Raw genomic sequence first — 18,601 nt, 5'->3', positions numbered from 1 at the left:
GACCCAACATGTCCCACCCCATTCCCAATGGCAACAGCAGCCTGGCTGCTTCCATTCCCCACCATCTCTTTATCGAGAGGGGTGGCAGGTGGGGCAGAGGAGAAGAAAGATGTGTGGACTGAGACATGCCGTCTCTTCTCCCCCCCCCTCACTGGGCATGACAGGGCTCCTGCCCCTCACTTAGTCATCCGCCCCCTTTAGGGATGCAATTTGGGGGTGGCAGGTGGGGCAGGTGAGAAGCAGGACACAGGTCTTACCTTTCAAGCTCCATCGTGTTCCTCGCCGTTAGTGTCCAGAGAAACACGCTGTAAAAGAAAACCTCGCAAGTTCGAGAAGTTTGATTGAACTCTCAAAGTTTTTTTTACCCCTCTTGATAAAGAGATGGTGGGGAAGGGAAGCAGCCAGGTTGCTGATGCCATTCGGTGGGGTGGGACATGTTGGGCCACGAGACGTGTATCTTACCTTTCAAGTTCCATTGTTTTGCTCACCATTGTGTCCAGCAAACACGCTGTAAAAGAAAACCTTGCGAGTTCAAGAAGTTTGATTGAACTCGCGAGAAGGTTTTCTTTTACAGCATCTCACTTCTCCCCTGCCCCACCTGCCACCCCTCTCGATAAAAAGACGGCGGGGAAGGGAAGCAGCTGTTGCCATTGGGGTGGGGTGGGACGTGTTGGGCCACTCGGCTGGCGCAAAGAATAGGGAGGGGAGGTGACAGGACACCCAGTCCAACGCTCACCACCTCCTGCACCCCCAAAATAATAAGACCCCTTAATAATAAGGCCAAGCCCTTATTTGGGGGGTCAAAAGAAAATAAGACCCTGTTTTATTTTCAGAGAAACATAGTATATAAGTCTAAATGCCATTGCTTATTGCTACATCTGCAGATCTTTTTTTGCATAAACATCAAAGTTTAAATCAAATTACTTTCCTAAAGCACTGAATTCTCAACTCAACACTCAATAGGGTGGAACAGTACAAAATAATCTTTGTTATTTTATATAATTTTGCTAATATTCTGAACAGTTGTTGCCTGCTCTTAAAAAAGAAGAGGGGAAATTGGGAGAAATTGTACAATGAAATCCATCTTTACAATTACAAGATTAATTGTGGGCACTTTCATACATCACTGTTTCCCTCTCCAATCTATCATAAAATCTGAAGCTGATCCACAATCATCCTCAGTTTTGCTGACATCATATCACCCAAAACACAAAAGAGAATATGATGAGCTTATCAACACTCACATGCTAATAAGTGACTGCAAATAAATGTTATTCTACCCACAATCCTGGAGTAACAAAAATGTCTTCATCTCTACTCTACACAAGAGGCAAATCAATTCCTAGCAGTATATATGGTTTCCATTATATATTTGTCTAATAGGTTGGGGGGGGGGGGAGTTAGCAGAGGGAAAAGGAAAGTTTTAAAATTGTCCAGTCATGACTCCATTGTATTTAAAACTCCAAAGTTTATGAAAGAAAGAAAAAAACCAGCATGTCAGCAAATATAATCAAAGTTGTAACACCATATGGTGGCATCCCAGATGAGCATGGGTATAAATTCCTCAATACAATGTTGCATGCTGCTAAGGTGGCAGAACAATGGATAACAGACCAGTTTCAGGAACAAGACACTGAATTTCAGTGTGGTGAGTACTTAAAAGAGGGGACCAAATAAATAGCTTAAGTCCAGGGCCATAGAGACAAAATGAGGAGAGAGTTCTTCCAATGAGAAAAAAGATCACACAAAATTGTGCAAAGAAACACTTCAAAAGAAAACACTACCTTTGATATAATTTCCAACGAACCAGAAATAAATCATCTTAGCTTCACAAAATGAACCAACATTATAAGATTAGACCAAAATAGTGTAAATCTTTTGTTTAAAAGTATCCTCGGCTATCTATAATTCAATAAAATTTTAATTAATTTTAACTATGATATTGTATATTTATGTTTTATTTTGGCTGTACACCGCCCCGAGTCCTTTGGGAGGAGGGCGGTATATAAATATAAATAAAATATTATTAAATACCCCATTTAAATTTACATCTTGTTTCTAATACCTGAAGTATAAAGGCTGACTCAGTGTTGTCCACAACTGCGTCTAGCCGTTGGTGCACACCTATGCTGCGAAAGGGTTGATGGGTAAGCATAGGTCACAGATGGCCACAGACAGGCTGATGCAAACACCTCCCAAATCCCAACTGCACCTTGTGCAGAGAGTGCCCCCTGGCCAGAATGTTAAAATTCACAGACCTATGAATACAATAACTATGCAACTGTCTACGAACAACTCATATGTTCCCTCAGGTGCAGTGCTCGATCCTTAATTCATTCATTATCTGCAAAGCTGCTAGAACACAACTGGAAAAAAAATGTGACAAAGAGCTCTTACCTTTGAATCTTCGCTGCTGACTCCAAGTTCTAATACAGCTTGAGGAGATTTTTGTTTTGCCTGCATGGACTGAGCCATCTGAAGGTTAAGTTGCCATCCAACTGTCTCAAGCTACAAAACACATATCATTTTGGTTATTAACGTGGTAAATAAGGTATGGCAGTATTTTGTTTTTCAACACTGCTTAGGAACAATTGTCAGCCAATGTGAGGCACAGAGACAGAAAGGAAAAGAATTCTACCATCTTTCTTCGCTTCTCTATACCGTCTGCCAGGCTTAGTTTTACAATCATGTTAAAGAACAAATAATACTTATGGTTGTGTTAACAACCCCAGAATGAAGTAAATTACAATTATAATTGTTATTAAAACACACAAATATTTCTTAAAATCCCAATTATCACAGATATTAACTCCCAAAGCCTTAAAATGTGACTAGAGTGAAACTATTGCTGAATAAAGAAAGATTAAATCAGTAGATTTTGTTCTTTAACAGTGCTCCTGTTCCTTACTGATTTGTGACAGTATTAAATAAATAGAAAAGACCCTAATTTCTTAGCCCTAAAACTGAGTTTGACCGTATTATGCAGATCATATTGAAATATTTTTATAAATATTTTTAAAAACTTTATCAGCTTTTGCACACATAATTTTCATAATCAGGAAATCCAGCATCAGTTTTTTTTTTTTTAAAGTATCTTAATTTTATGCAATATTGAAAAGCAATTTATTTATATTTTGTTCATATATAAATATACATTTATATATCATTTATTTAGATATACAACAAACACAGAATAATATATGTTGTTTTAATTTAAACACAATATATTAAAATATGTAAAGCTACAAACAGAATTATTTTTAGAAATTTGGGGGGAAATAAAAAACATATTTCTAATGCTGCATTTACATTTCATTTCTCAGTGAATTACTAATGCAGTCTTATACCTGTTGATATAAAATATATAGAAGAATAAAGTTCTTCTATAATTCAACAAGCATAAAAATGCTCATTTATAACTGCCTTAAATAAAAAGTACCGGTATATGGATGGAATGTTTATTTGTGGACAAAGGTATATAGGAAAGTAAGATCATCTTGGAATTATTTTTTCCTCATAGTTCTAAATATTTAAGGAAGGACTGCATGTTACCGTATATAGATAGTCACCAATAAAACATGCAGAACAAGTACTCCTTGACTTACAACCATTCATTTAGCGACAGCTTGAAGTTACAACAGTACTGAAAAAAGTGATTTACAATCGGTCTTCACACAACTATCACAGCATCCCAATGGTCATGTGATCAAAGTTTGGGCACTTGGCAACTGGAACGTATTTATGACAATTGCAGTATCCCAGAGTTATGTGATTGCTCTCTGTGACCTTTATGGCAGACCTCCGACAAGGCAAAGGAAAACCATCTTCACATAGCAACCATGTGATTCACTTAACAACTGCAGTGATTCACACTTAAAAACCATGGTAAAATGATCATAAAGTCAGGCATGACTCACTTAGCAACCATCTTGTTTAGCAACGGAAATTCTGGACCCAGAGTGGTTGTAAGTAGAGGACTACCTGTATAGAATATCTGAATTCCTTCAATACTACAACAAATATATGTTAATTCAATGCTTAACTTACATAGGCATTCCTGCAGAAAAATTAAATGAGTGGAAATATAGACAGTGGTGAAACTAACCAGAATTCTATTTCATTCAGTTTGGAAGTACCGTATTTTTCTGTGTATAAGATGCTACTTTTCTTAAAATATTTACTTGAAAATGTAACGGGCGTCTTATACACAGGAAGCAGAGAGGAGAAGGTCACACATGCCGGATGAACCTCTATCTTATATGCAGCTCTATCATTCCTCTCTACTGTAGTTGTTTCTCGTATCACATTGCCACTCTAGGTTTCATCTCTATTGTTCCTGTGATGCATTTCCTGTTCTTGTATTACTCACTCCAACAAGATGGCTTCTGCACAGTGATGGCTTGTAATGTGCTTATTACAAGCAACTACATGAAACATGGGGGCGTCTTATAATGGGGGCGTCTTATACACAGAAAAGTATGGTATTTATACAATACTCAACGATAGAAAGTAAAAGTGGGTATTTCTCAATCTTATCTAGAGATAGAGTACTTAATTTTTGACCCTAGGACAGGTGTATCAAACACGATCACGTTGTCAGCACAAGACGTGTTGTGACTTTTCGCCCCTTTGCTAAAACGGATGGGCGTGGCCAGCACGTTATGCATCCAGCCCATGGGCCACAAGTTTGACATCCCTGCCCTAGATGCAAACATTCAACTTTATCACTTCATCATGAAAACCAAATGTCATAGATATACATATAATCTGTTCCTTCATTTTAATCTATAGCTAAATAGATACTGATGGCAGACAGTATATAATTTGTACAAGCTAAAATACATTAATTTGCTTATAACCATCCTGGAAAATAACTTTCCAAGCTATCTGCTTAATCTGTGTCATGCTGAAATAGTTCGCTATTAAGAAATATTTCCCTAACAGCTGAATATTCTTTATGATGGATTATTTCATCACTTCTTTTAGCTAAGAACACAAATAAAATACATTTATATTTAATTCATACTGAACTGCAAAAGTACTGGAACAATTACATAACTGATTAACTAGTCAAAGGAAAGGCAGGAAACCTTTTCATAAATTTAATACTCTTACTTTTTAATGCTTGCTTCCCACCCACCCCAACCTCCCGCACCCGGATTCTGGAACTAAGCTATGCTTTCAGAATCCTTGATTAATGAACTCTATGCAGCCTGAGGTTGTAGAATGGGTTATCTATTTATTTTACCGAAGGGAAAATTGAATATAATAGACCAATTCAGACCACTTAAGGTACATGATATATGGCCACAGTAAAATTGGACAAGGGATAGAAGTAGAAAAACATGCAAAGAATTAAGCCTTCCAAATAAGAAGTGTTTTCTTAGATAACAATCATATAGTGACACATGTAGTTACTACTTATCAGAATCAAGTTTGAAAGCTAATTTTTTTTAGAAATGTATTATTTCCCCTTTTAAGTATAATTACAAAATATGAATTGCTTTCCAGAAATGAGTACTTAATCATATAGAATGGAAGAGTGAAGTAGGCAGAGTTTAACTTTAAGAAGCATATGTTTTTCCTCCTTTAAAGAATCTGCATACTGCACCACTGGATAAAAATAGTAATATGTGTACACTTAAAATGTCTTTATTGTTTAGTTATTCGTTTTCTTAAAATCTAAGTGGTGTGCTAATGCATAAAGTATTAGATCAGAAAGTGTATTTGATCCAGAATCCTTTGAAAGTATGCATGTATGTATGTATGTATGTATGTATGTATGTATGTATGCATGCATGAACACAAGAAATAAATGAGAACGTAGCATAGAACCTTAGTATCTGAGGGATTATGAAACACATTGTCACTTATAAATAAACTTGTGCATAGTCATAAAAATAAATGATAACAAAACAAACATCACTTCTTCCAAGCCCTAACATTTTAATTGCTCTAGTATTTTCTTATATTTAGCAAAGAATGACTTTCCTCTACCAAAAAAAATTAAGCAATTTAGTACAGCAGGATGAGCTATGTCTCAGGAAGTTCAAATCTTGTCTCTCTGAAAAACTTTCTATAAGGCTTTAAGCAAACTACTAAGCTCCTTTCAGGATCATCTTATAGAATATGCAGATCATATCCAATTCCAATTTTAAAATAGTAAAGATCAGCTTTAAAAACTGTTTTAAAAAGTAATATTTTATTAAAGCTGTAGAATCTATGTTTTCTGACTACTTATTTTTCTGGGCCAAATGATATAATGGTGTGATTTATTGGCAAGATTAGCCACTTTTGGAAATAATACATTACATGCTGCTTGTGCAACTAAATGTGCAACTAAAAAAAACTGAGCAGCATACGTAGCATCACTATTGTTTATTAAATATGCCATAATGGAAATAAATAATCTGCATTAGTCTAACAGCAGGTACACTTCTCGTACCAATTCATGCCTTGAAGAAAATTCAGAACTAAATGAAGACAAATGCAGATAGAGATCAGAAAATATTAAAAATAATTGTGGCAAGAATAAGGATAAAAAAATATGTAAGGCAGAGGCTCACATACAAAAAAGCAAAACAAAACCAAAAACCCACCAGAAGAACAAACCATTCTCCAAGATCTATGGTGCTGATAAAATTCATCAAGCAATTACTTTAAATTAGCCAATCTTACTATTCAAGCCTTATACTTTTCTTAGCTTGGCCTAGATACGGTAGGTATTCCTTGGAGTATGACCGTAATTGGAATTAGAATTTTAAGCAAGCAGTGGTTAAAGAAAACATTATGTGACCATAATGCTTAGTGATGGCAGTCCCAGCAATTCAGATTGCAGTTCTTAGGCCAGGACCACATGGTCATTAAGTTAGGGACCCATGTTTTTCCTGCCCTGCATAAACTGCCCTGCATGAATTGCCTCTGCTTCAACTTCCCCCACGTGCCTATCTTGCATTTCTGTTTTCGCAGTATTCCACCACCTAACCCTGCTGCCCCCCACCACAGCCCCCCACTGAAAGTCATCTTCTTCCTTCCACTGCTTGCTCAGGATTCAGGTAATGATCAATGGACCAGCCCTGCAATATGTGTGGCAAGTACAACAGAGACTTAACTGCTGAACAGGTGAAGGCTTTGTAGGAGAATGGCTGGGTCAAGTCAACAGATAGCCTCTGGATAGCCTCCGCTGCCTCTCTATACTTTGCTGAACCCTCTTTGCTCTGGATAGCCTTTGCTCTGGATAGCCTCCGTTGGCTCTCTATCCTTTGCTGGACAGCCCCCACGCCCACCCCAGGCCAATTCTCCAGGAGCACTTCTAAAATAAACCACAGAGCACACACTGCACCTCCAGGAAACCCTTGTCCTTCCACTTTGTCCAATTCTGCTCTTGGAGCAGAATTCAGCTTCTCGGAGAACACCAAACAGCATGATGAGCATGCTGCACCTCAACATCCCATTGTGCTCTCCATGGCCTCAAGGGTATCATTTCTGGCCAGGCCTGGCAAACTGTTTTTAGCAGACAAGGTTCCACCTCCCCACCTCTTACCAAATTCACCAAGCACGTCCTTGAGTTGCATCTTCAGCCAATGCCCAGAACACAAGCCCATAGGAGAAGGAAGAAGACAGCAAAGATTAGCTGGTGGCTGCCATGGCAGAAGAAGGTAGTAGAGTACAGGGTGCCAAAAGGCAGAGGTGGGGGAAAGATAGGTGGGCAGGGGGAGTTTTAAGTAGAGGCAGTTTGCACAGGGCAGGAGAACATAGTTGTGGCACACTGTGACTGGTGATGAATAATGAGGTCTGGTCAAAAAGCAACTAAATCACATGACTATGGGATGCTGCATTGGCCAGAACATCAAAAACCGGTCTTGGTAGTCATTTAGCCCCATCATAGTTTCAAACAGTCGCTGAACATAGGACAGTAATCTGAGGGACTCTATAAAATAGAAGTACTGAAAGTCTTCAAAGCTTGAAATCATCTACAAATTGCTCCAACTCAAAGCAGCATGATTACAGTTGATATCTCAAATCAGTTTAAGGGAACACTTTGATCCAATTATTCCTCTGAAGCTCCATAAATCTCTAAAAGATAGTCACCATGAAATATTATGAGATATTATAATATTATGAGATATTCAGCATGAATATCTATTTAAGGCTGGAGGCTCCTGAAAGATCACATTGCCAGGGAAGAATGGGGGGAGAACGAAAAGTTAGACAAGTAATGTTCTGACTCCAGTAAATGCCCTGCCTTCTCAAGAAAAAGATGCTTCCCAAAAGGAATAATGTTACATTTTATCTGTATAATTTCTGAAAAATATAAAATACTTAAGTTTATTAAGAATGGGCCTTACATTTTCAATAAATATGAATAACTCTTTATGTCCCTAAATTAACAAATTAATGTACTGAGCACTATTTATTGTTATACTCACTTGCCAGGGATGGGTTCTAAAATTTTTTACTGCCGGTTCTGTAGGCGTGGCTTATTTTGTGGGCGTTGCTTGATGGTCATGTGACAATTATTTAGGATTTAGCAGAGGTACTGGTCTACCAGGCTTTTAACTGCTTGCAGAGCTGTACCGATCTAGCCATTTATTTTTGCAGGCACTGGTCTACCCATTTATTTTTGCAGGCACTGGTCTACCCATTTATTTTTGCAGGCACTGGTCTACCCATTTGTTTTCTTTTAACACTGATCAGTTGTAGGGCGGCCCTTTGAAGCCCCATGGCAAGAGTTTAAACAGTTTTTTTCCCTCTAGCCATCAGCTGGGACTCAGGAGGCAGCAATAGATTGGGGGTGGGACCAAATAAAAGGTAAGAATAACGCGGGGGAGAGGGCGGGGGGCAGAACCGTTTCAGTGACGTCAAATCGTCACTGCTAATGTCTCGGCGGAACCGGGAGGAATCCACCACTGTCACTTGCACAGAAACAAACCTACTGGCATTTTCTTTTTTGGTGAAAGATTCACTCTCAGATAATAATGATTTCTCTGGTAAGTTTACTATTTATCTATGCTTTTCTTTTTTATGTCTATGAGAGATTCTCAATCATCCTGGTCATGGTTGTCCCAAAGGTGCTTTTCAAAAGGCAACTGGACTTTGTTTTTTTTCCTTGAAAACCTTTTCACTTCCCATCCAAGAAGCTTCTTCAGTTCTTTTCTGTTTTATATTTCCCAGAAGAATCAAGATAGGATGGTTTATGACACAATATTTAAAACTTTTACTATGTTAAGCAGAAAGCAGTTCAATAAATTCAGCCTCATATATTTGGAAGGTGAAATCATATATCAGTCATATATTTTATGCTAGCACTAAAAAGTTCTGCATTTTATCTGAGCAAGCACAACTTTTTTTCAGTCAGAATTGGTGGTGTCAAAAAAATGAAATTATTCCAGCTATTGGACCATACAGTATATCTATAGCTCACTTCACGACCACAACTGGAACTGGCAATGCTATCATAAAGCGAAAACCATGTATTGCAAGTCTTATAGCACTTCCTATTTGGTCATTAAGCGACAGACAGGTCATGACTGAGACTTGCAATTTTACTTTGGTCACAAAGCTGGGATACTTTAACCTTGTTACTTTGAACAATCACTAAAGTAGGCACTTGGTAAGCAAGAATTAACTGTAACTCCTATGAAGTTAGTTCTGGTTGCTTATAAATATAAATCCAGCAAGGGAGAGGGGGAAAACATGTCCTATTAAGATCTTTTTAATCAACAGAATTCAAAATATTACATATTTACTGTGGAGATTTTTATTTAGTGTGATGAGAAGATTCTTGCCAGTAAGAAAGAAGGAAATTATAAATTAAATCTATCTTTTACAACAAATAAATAATTTGTTTTGGAAAAGGGCTTCCTAATGCAGTACTTTACATCACTGAAGTGAAACAACCACCAGCAAAAGTTGTTGATGGCATAATAATAAAAGTTTCTTGAATTACAGTATCTCATAATACACTATGAGTCAGCCCATTCTTGTCCCACGTGATGTCACTCCTGCACTTAAATAAAATGGTTAAAAAAATACCTTTACTTGTTAGATCTTGGTTTATATCAGGAGCTATTTCTAGTAGTTCTGACGCTCCTGACATTAACAGTGCTCTAATTAAGGTGTTAATATGAAGATTAATGCCCTGGATTTCTTCCAATTAATTTCAAGGCAACTATTAACATGACTTCCAAAATTCTTTCTGCTTGACAGAAATATTAAAAATGTTATATATTTCAGCCACAAACATTTGATGTCAATTACTAACAGAACACCACTATCCATCCCACCCCACCCACTTCAAAGATACAAACTGCAAGAGTGCTCAGTGCTCAGGTTACCAAGTAAGAAAAAGCAAAGCTCCAAGATCCTTAATATTGTATGATGGATGCACTCCCAGTAACTTCCAATCTAGAAAAAGATATGGGCAGAAGCTATGCAAGTAATTGTTTTTCCTTGTAGCATTCTTTCCACACAATTTTCTACACCTAGGTTTCCAGCCATGACTTTGGTGGGATGCCTTTATTACTTCTTCACACTTCATGCTTCATGCCTTCACCTGCCAGTTACTGAGCATATATCCTTTTGATCAATGTTTTTCAAACCTGGCAATTTCAAGATGTGTGGATTTCAATTCCCAGAATTCCCCAGCAACTATGTGGGAGTCCATACATCTTAAAGTTGCCAAGTTTGAAAAATACTGCTGTACATATTTTAGATACTTCCACTTCCAAAAAACCTTAGCCAGTGTGAGCCTCATGGAAGCTCAGGTCCAACAAATACAGGGAACACCAAAATACAAAAGGGTACAGTATATAAGTATGCATTACATAGAAAGACAGTGATTAAGTACCTTTCATTTTGCTCCCACCTTCCCAACTCAGCTCATTTACCATCTTAATTACACTTTAACTGCAGCAGACTTTCTTTTTTTAGAATGTAAGTTTTTTAACTGAGTACATTCTAATTTCTGCCACCTCTTTAATGTATTCTTCTCATGTGCATACTTTTTAATTACACATAAAAAAAACACTGTAAACCTTCAAACAGTGACAACCAATTAAAATAAGACAAGGCACAATGGAGAATAAGGACCTCAGCAACAAAAGAGAAACCATTCACCAGTTCACACTGCACAGCATGCCTCACTCTAATTGTATATCTCACTTCTACTTTTAAAGCAAATAATGGTTCATCAGGGTGCATTCAAATAGTTTACTTTTTTGTATCAGGAAAGCTGATTTTTTAATTATATATCACGGCAGTGGTGGGTTGCCCCCGGTTCACACCGGTTCTATAGAACCGGTAGTAAAACCAGCAGGAGGCCCCGCCCACCGACCCGGACATCACCAAAATGCTTCTGTGCATGTGCAGAAGAGCATGCATGCGAGCGAAGCGAGCGCGCGCAGCCCTTTTGCGAACCGGTAGTAAAGGTAAGTAAAACCCACCCCTGTATCACAGGTAACAAACTCTCTGCGTCACATTGCTGTCACGTGACATATTGTGATGTTTTTCCCCTTCACAGAGCTGGGGTGGGCGTGGCCTGCACATGACACAGCCAGCCCACAGGCCGCCAGTTTGACACCCCTATTATATATGGTCCAAACTTTGATTTGAACAAATTCTGGGAAACTTTTAAACCCAGTTTCAAGTCAGTTTGCCTTAAGCTATGATCATGCATGTCATGCCAATGGAGAAACTAAGCTAAATAATGATTTATTATTTAAATCATTATTCAATAGAAAAATCTCCTATAAATAAAATAATGGGAACCTCTCAAATATCACAGATATAGTTATTGGTGGAAATGATACTCATTTGCTACAATTCTGCCCAATCTTGCCTGTGCTTAGAAAAAAACTACTATCTATTTTCATGATTATTTAATGTATTGCACACATTTCAATCATAATTACCTTATGTGGTGACAAAATTCTTTGTCTAAACTTTTCCACAATTTCTGGACCTGCAACTGCCCATGTGGTAACAAATACTTCTATTTTATCATGACTCAAGTTAGAATGCTGCAGCTGCTGTTGCAAAATAGTGTGTTTCAAGTTGTGATATATGGCCTGTAAAAAAAAAAATCCAATGTATTGTACATACTTTTATAAATGTTATTTTAAATGACAATTATGAAGAACCCAGGGAATACTGAACACGTGTTATCCGCTGTGCAAATGTGATCTAGGATTTCCAATAACAAAAGAAGGATAGGATTGAAAAATGGAAATTGTTCATTAATAAAATGACCATAAAATATCTCTGAAACAGAAAAGCTAGTTCTAAAAAAAAAGAAAATTGATTCCATGAGGAAAAAATGATTTGTATAGCTTATATAACCACAGGTGGCGCAGTGGTTAGAATGCAGTACTGCAGGCTACTTCTGCTGACTGCCAGCTGGCTGCAATTTGGCAGTTCGAATCTCACCAGGCTCAAGGTTGACTCAGCCTTCCATTCTTCTGAGGTGGGTAAATGAGGACCCAGATTATTGGGGGCAATAAGCTGATTCTGTAAACCGCTTAGAGAGGGCTGTAAAGCACTGTGAAGTGATATATAAGTCTAAATGCTACTGCTATATATATAGCAGTCTGAAAATTATTACTAAACATGTAAAACCAGAAATGTGACTTGTACATCTCTTCAAGTAATTCAAAGAGAGATTCCAATGCTATTATTTTTCTTTGATTTTTATTTGCTTGAATCTCATGTGCTGCACTATGGCAATGATCTATGTGAAGCCATGCTTTAAGACACCGCAGTTATATGTTTGTTTTATATCTTAAAACCTTAAAAAATAGTTGAAAAAACAGTGGATGGATTCACACATCTAATGACCATTCCCTGTTTCTGCCTTATCATGTTTCAGGAATTCAGCTAATCATGGTAAACCTGACACATACAAAATTATATCAGCAATCTAAGAAACAAGAAGCTTGCGTTCTTGCAAAGCTATGTATTTCAACCATATATCATCTTAATATGTACAGTTCAATCCAAATCATATTTTCTCAGAAGTTCAATTGTGAGCAATACACTTCTTTATATAATAAACTTTAGGACTGTAGCAATAATTGTTTAATGCATAGTAACGCTCTCTACTTTTTTTCAAGGCATCAAGACATCCATTTAAAAAAAACAACAGCAACTAGCCATTTGGAGCACTATCTTTTAATGTCAAACTTTGAAAAATCTTTTTCTCTATATCAAGTTCAATATTTACAAACATATCAAAATTATAACATTAAAAAGTGAATACCTGTTCCAAAACAAATGTTATGGTTTCAAGTACAAGATGAAGGTCTTGTTTTTCTATTGAGAATGCAGCTTGAAGTTTTTCTTCCTCTTCTTCTGTGAAAGTACTCTCTGTCTGAAATTTGTAAAAACTCTCGTTTAATTTTTAAAATAAGGAAATTATTTAAATGATTGCACCTTACCCATTCCCTACCTGCTGCTCAAGATAAATTTGAAAAGAAGAAAAAAAACAATCAAATGCGAACTTAAATACAAAGGCAACGAGTTTACCTGAAAATATAAATAAATTTCCTTAGCTAGCAATTTTTCTTTTGAAGTCACTGGGGGGGGGGGGGGAGTCTGTTCTCTACTGTAAATAGCGAGACCCAAGGAGAACAGAATGCTTCACAAGAATTTCATTTGTGTTGATTTGACTCTTTGTAGATAAGGAAGCCTCCCAATTTACCTTCTATAATGTCTAATTTCCTTGACTAAAATATTGCCGTCTATATTGTATTCTTTATATAAATGTGTTTTCTGCAGCCCTCTGAGCCACTTATGGTGATAAACACTGCTAAAATTACCATTCAGAAAACCAAAAACTGCAATATAAACAAAACTTACTGCTGCCACTAAAAAAAATCTGCCTTTTCATTTTTTTTCAAACAATTGTTTTATTACATTAGGAGATACAAATGATACGTCAGGAATACAACTATTATCTGAATACAATAGGGTTTTTTGCAATGTAAACTAACAATTGTTAATATTATGACGATTTAGATAAGGCTTTAAAAAGCTTTACAAGGGATATTAATTTTAAATTGTTTTTAACTTTTATATTGTTGGTTTTTTTATCTTGGCTGTACACCGCCCTGAGTCCTTCGGGAGAAGGGCGGTATAAAAATTTTATTAGTAATAATAATAATAATAATAATAATAATAATAATAATAATAAAAAATAATGCAGCTCTTGGGCACCCCAAAAGGAGGACCTCCTTCAGTTTAATTGTCTCCAGATAGATTACAGCTATCATTTTTAGTTTTAGAACTATTGTACCATACAATACAACTTGGAATGGCATGGGTTGAAGAAATACCTGTCTCCTATCTCCCACAGTATATGCCCAGCCAATTCAATCTGAGGGGTTAGTGCACTCATGGGAACCATCAATTAAACAATGCCACCTATCTTGACCCTGGAAACATACAGTATCTTTTCTGTAGCAGCACCTATCCCCTAGAATGAGATTCCCAATAGCCTCCATCCTGCTGAGTTTTGAATGACCTGGAAGACCTGACTCTTCACCAAGGCCTTAGAGAAGGATGGCCAAAGGCTTCCTTTAATTGTTTTCCTTTGTTCCCATCTGATCTTGTCATTCTACCATCTTTACCTTTCTTTTTGTTTTTCTTACTTTTAATATGTTAAACAGTTTATAAACTGTCCAGAGTCACTGAAAATCAGGAAGGATATAGTTAAATTATTAGTCTCCCTATTGACTCAATTATCATTTAATGAGAAGTTGATTTGATGTTTGAACAAGATTATTTTTACTTTTATCCTATTTTAATGAAAAATAGATTAAAAGAATATCAATCTTCTCTGAAACAGAATTCATTGTTATCATTATTTTACAACCTCATTCCTTATCAGAGAATCTTCCAAAGATGTATACTATGCCCAGAATTTATTGGTCAGCATGGCTACTTGTAGCATTCTGGCAATTGAAGTTCATATATTTGGAAGCTGCCCAGATAATATTGAAGGATTTGGGGTCGTTTTCACTTTCTATACCAACCTTTATGTGAAGCTTCTGAAGAATGCGGGAGAGAAGGCGGGAGAATCTGCCTGTATCCAGAGCATTGATCAAGGTCACAGCTTTTTGAACTCTTAAAAGAAAAAGGAATGAAATTTAAAAAGCAAGTGACATTTTTCAGATAGATATCTAAAATAACAATTTTTTTTTATTTAACTCCTCAGCTTTTACCAAGTTGTCAGATAGCAGTTTAATATTAAATGAAGTAAATTGACTGAATTTTAAGGCAATCTGAAAACAGAAGTCAAGTGATTCCAACTTTTCTTATTGGTCTTGCAAAGAAAAAACAAGGGCAACAACTTATTTTATTTTAAAACAAGTCTCTTCAGAAGTAAGTCTGATGAAGCCAGAAGAGCCAACTGCTAAATCAGTGTTTCTCAACCTTAGCAACAGCTGGTAAAGAGGCCATCTATGTCAAAATTGAACAGCCCTATCTCAGTAGTGGGGGAGGGATATATCATCATCTATCTCCAGTTTACAACACAGTCCTTTCAATAGTTCCAAGGCTCCTCCATTTGCGCTACTCAGGTGACCCTGAGGACACAGATAAACCTCCAGGTGGCCTGAACAACTCGCTAAAAGAATGCAAATGACCAGCTGTCTGCAAGAAGTATAAATCCTTCCATTCTCCACCATCCAGTCAGAGCTGAAGAAGCTTCTTGGACGAGAAGTGAAACGTCTTCAAAGAAAAAACAGAAAGTCCAGTTGCCTCTTGGGGGGGGGGAAGGACCTTTGGGACAACCACGACTGAGAATCTCCATAGACATTTAAACCTTAGCAAGTCTGAAGCTCTGCAGACTTCGAGTCCCACAATTCTGGGGTTTAAAGTCCGCCCGTTTCGAAGTTGCTGAAGCTGAAAAATAATGCGCTCAGAAAATATGACAAGGCCAGGAAGCCCCTTCTTAGAAAGTCAGGAATGATTTTGCGTGGGTAGCCCTTGGCTCCTTTATTCCCCCTTTGCAGCCTCCGCCACTGCATTTTCTCTCTGCTCCTTGGTCCAAGCGTTAACATCGAAAGAAAAGCTACCCCCCCACCCCAAGCGTCTACATTTTTAGCCTGCGTCACTTATTTGCATTATTTTTAAAAGGCATCTCCTATCCAAACGCAGCCGAGATGGTATTAACCCGCAGCGCCTTTTATGCAAGAGGGGAAACACCAGAACCGTCTCGTCCTTACCTTTCGGTATCCGGAATAACCATGGGCGCCGCCATTTTGAGCGCCGTCAATCATACCATCCCCTTCCCCTGGAAAGCCAATCAGCGGCTCAAAAAGCTTGGTCCCGGAAAAGCTAATCCCAGCGGCGCGAGTCAGGCAAGCTCCGCCTTTCGCTTTCTAAACCTTCTCCGGGTATTTATCGGCAGGAGGCGCCAGGAAAGAGCGTGTAGCTTGAAGCTGCTGCTGCCGACGAGTAGTACGCGGCGGCGCATGCGCGTAGAAGCGGTGCCTCTTTCAAGCTTCTCTATCGTTCCATTGGCTGAGTATCATAATCATGGGTTAAGATTAGTGTTTAGCCATTTCCGAGGTACGTGACTGTTCACCCATACTTTAGTGTCATACAGAAAATGACACTTTTGGGGAGGAATATTCACAGCAAAGCAGGACAAATTTGGACATGCCCTGCAGCAATGCCACTGTGCAGATTCTCTTTTTAGGTGCCTATCTTCAGTTGCTGGAGCAGGTTAGAAACTGTAAAAGATACTTTGATTCTTGCTTCTTGCAAAAAAAAAAAAGATCCTTTTTTGGTAATTACCAATTGCTAACAAGAAGATTGGTTGCATCTTGTCACTGGGCATTTTCTTTGCCAAAAAGGAATGATTAAAATGGCTTTTATCTTGTATGCGTGTGTGCTGTGAAACAAGGTTTTGCAGTTTTGGGCTAAGGCACAGCAAGCACTGTCCTAGGTGTCCATGCCACCCTCCTTCAAAAAACGAAGAATTCCAAAAAATGAAATGTTCACATTGGCAAGAAGTGATGCCATCAGATTGGCCTAGAGGCACCATAAACCTTTGAATCAGCACTGATTGTGAATCAAGTTTTATTCACTGACTTAATAATGAACTGTAGTCCAATACCCTGCACATTGGCATAAAATATGTCATCTCCATTTTTGCCCCCATCCTGCCTCTTTCTTTTTTCCAGACTGCCAAGCACTGGCCTTTTCTCTAAGAACAAAGCTGTCCTTGACTGAGTTAAAGTGCTGTGCTATATCTTTGAGTCTATAGAAAACTATGCCAGCATAGCATTTTTTTTTTTTTTGTTACCACAGGTTTCTATGGGATTTCCAGACATGAAGTTGTAAATGATGCTAATATAAATTTGCAGAGCACTTAAGGAAGGGAATTCTCAATTCTCCAGCCTTCTTTTTCTCTCCCCAATCCAAGTATCATTAGCTGGCAGGAAACATCCACTAATCACTCTCCTTAATATAGAGTTCTTTGCACAATGGGGAGAAGCAGATTTAGCTAGCTGTCGAACTCATTATGAGTTTGACAAATGCAAGTGTTTTGTAAAGGTGTATTTAAAAGGTATTGGACACAAGGCTACAGCTGTTCCAGAATATGGCTGAAACCATATACATAAGCATCCTAACTCAGCTTGTAATCAGTCTCCCTTTGAACATGGGAAAACACTTGTGCAAACAGAGCAAGTTTTGATATTCAGTTTGTATAACTCTGTACAATTCACAAATATTAATCATGAAAAAGTGATTGCTCAAGCCTTACAGCTTCAAAGACATAAGAGAAAGAGATGGGCAGAGAAAGAGGAAAGCAATAGTTCTTGCACCAATTTTTCAAAGTGACTTTATGATTATAAACTAGGGTCAAAACAGTTCAAATTGTTTGTTCTCTTTTCTCTGCCCATCTCTTTCTCTTGAGTTCTATGTCTTTAATAGTGTAAGCCTTGGGCAATCTCTTTTTCTTTTTTTTCCTTTGCTTCCACTATTTAGCTGAATGGAAGGAAAATTACATCTGCCCAAGAAAAGCATTTAACTCCGACTGCCACTCTATATGTGGCTATTCAGTAATAAATAATTCCGGATAAAATTTATCTGATAATTTCAGATAAAATGCCAGGTCAGTGTGGAAGTGCTTCAATCTTGAACATGTATATCTAACTGTAACCCCAATTTATCTTAATGGAGTTCTATCTAAGTAGATTTGTTTAGGAATGTAAAATCGCCCTAGATCAAAGGTGATCTGAGGTTCTCCAGATGTTGTTGACTCTAATTTCTAGCAGTTTTAGTGTTTCCAGGGTGACGCTGTGGGTTATAGAGAAACAAGTGAAGAAAACAAGTTCCAATCCTGTTTCTTTTTAAAGCAGAGAACACTGACTCAAATTATTTTGTGTGTTCTTATTGAAGACTATTTTGTGTTATTAGTTGTGAAGTCGTGTCCGACCCATCGTGACCCCATGGACAATGTTCCTCCAGGCCTTCCTGTCCTCTATCATCCTCTGAAGTCCATTTAAGTTCATACCTTCTACTTCAGTGACTCCATCCAGCCACCTCATTCTCTGTCATCCTGTTATTCTTTTGCCCTCAATCTTTCCCAGCA

At 37.6% G+C, this 18,601-nt stretch overlaps 1 protein-coding gene across 2 annotated transcripts in view; it reads right to left on the bottom strand.

The window, feature by feature from the left end:
- Positions 1 to 16,489, bottom strand: part of COMMD10 (COMM domain containing 10) — a 64,157-nt gene extending 47,668 nt beyond the window's left edge. Inside the window, exons 1-5 of one of the 2 annotated variants that reach the window (XM_034432799.3) lie at positions 16,224 to 16,489; positions 15,030 to 15,120; positions 13,256 to 13,366; positions 11,913 to 12,068; positions 2,398 to 2,508 (exon numbers count right to left, since the gene is read on the bottom strand). In XM_034432799.3, the coding sequence (XP_034288690.1) occupies positions 2,398 to 2,508; positions 11,913 to 12,068; positions 13,256 to 13,366; positions 15,030 to 15,120; positions 16,224 to 16,258 (504 nt within the window). In that variant the 5' untranslated portion in view covers positions 16,259 to 16,489. The remainder of the gene's footprint in view (positions 1 to 2,397; positions 2,509 to 11,912; positions 12,069 to 13,255; positions 13,367 to 15,029; positions 15,121 to 16,223) is intronic. The other variant, XM_034432800.3, reaches the window with a different exon arrangement.
- Between the last annotated feature and the right edge of the window lie 2,112 nt (positions 16,490 to 18,601).

The sequence above is a fragment of the Pantherophis guttatus genome, chromosome 2 (assembly GCF_059756535.1).
Source record: "Pantherophis guttatus breed Tessera chromosome 2, ASM5975653v1, whole genome shotgun sequence".
NCBI classification, from domain to species: domain Eukaryota; kingdom Metazoa; phylum Chordata; class Lepidosauria; order Squamata; family Colubridae; genus Pantherophis; species Pantherophis guttatus.
This window is presented reverse-complemented; position numbering and strand designations above follow the sequence as displayed.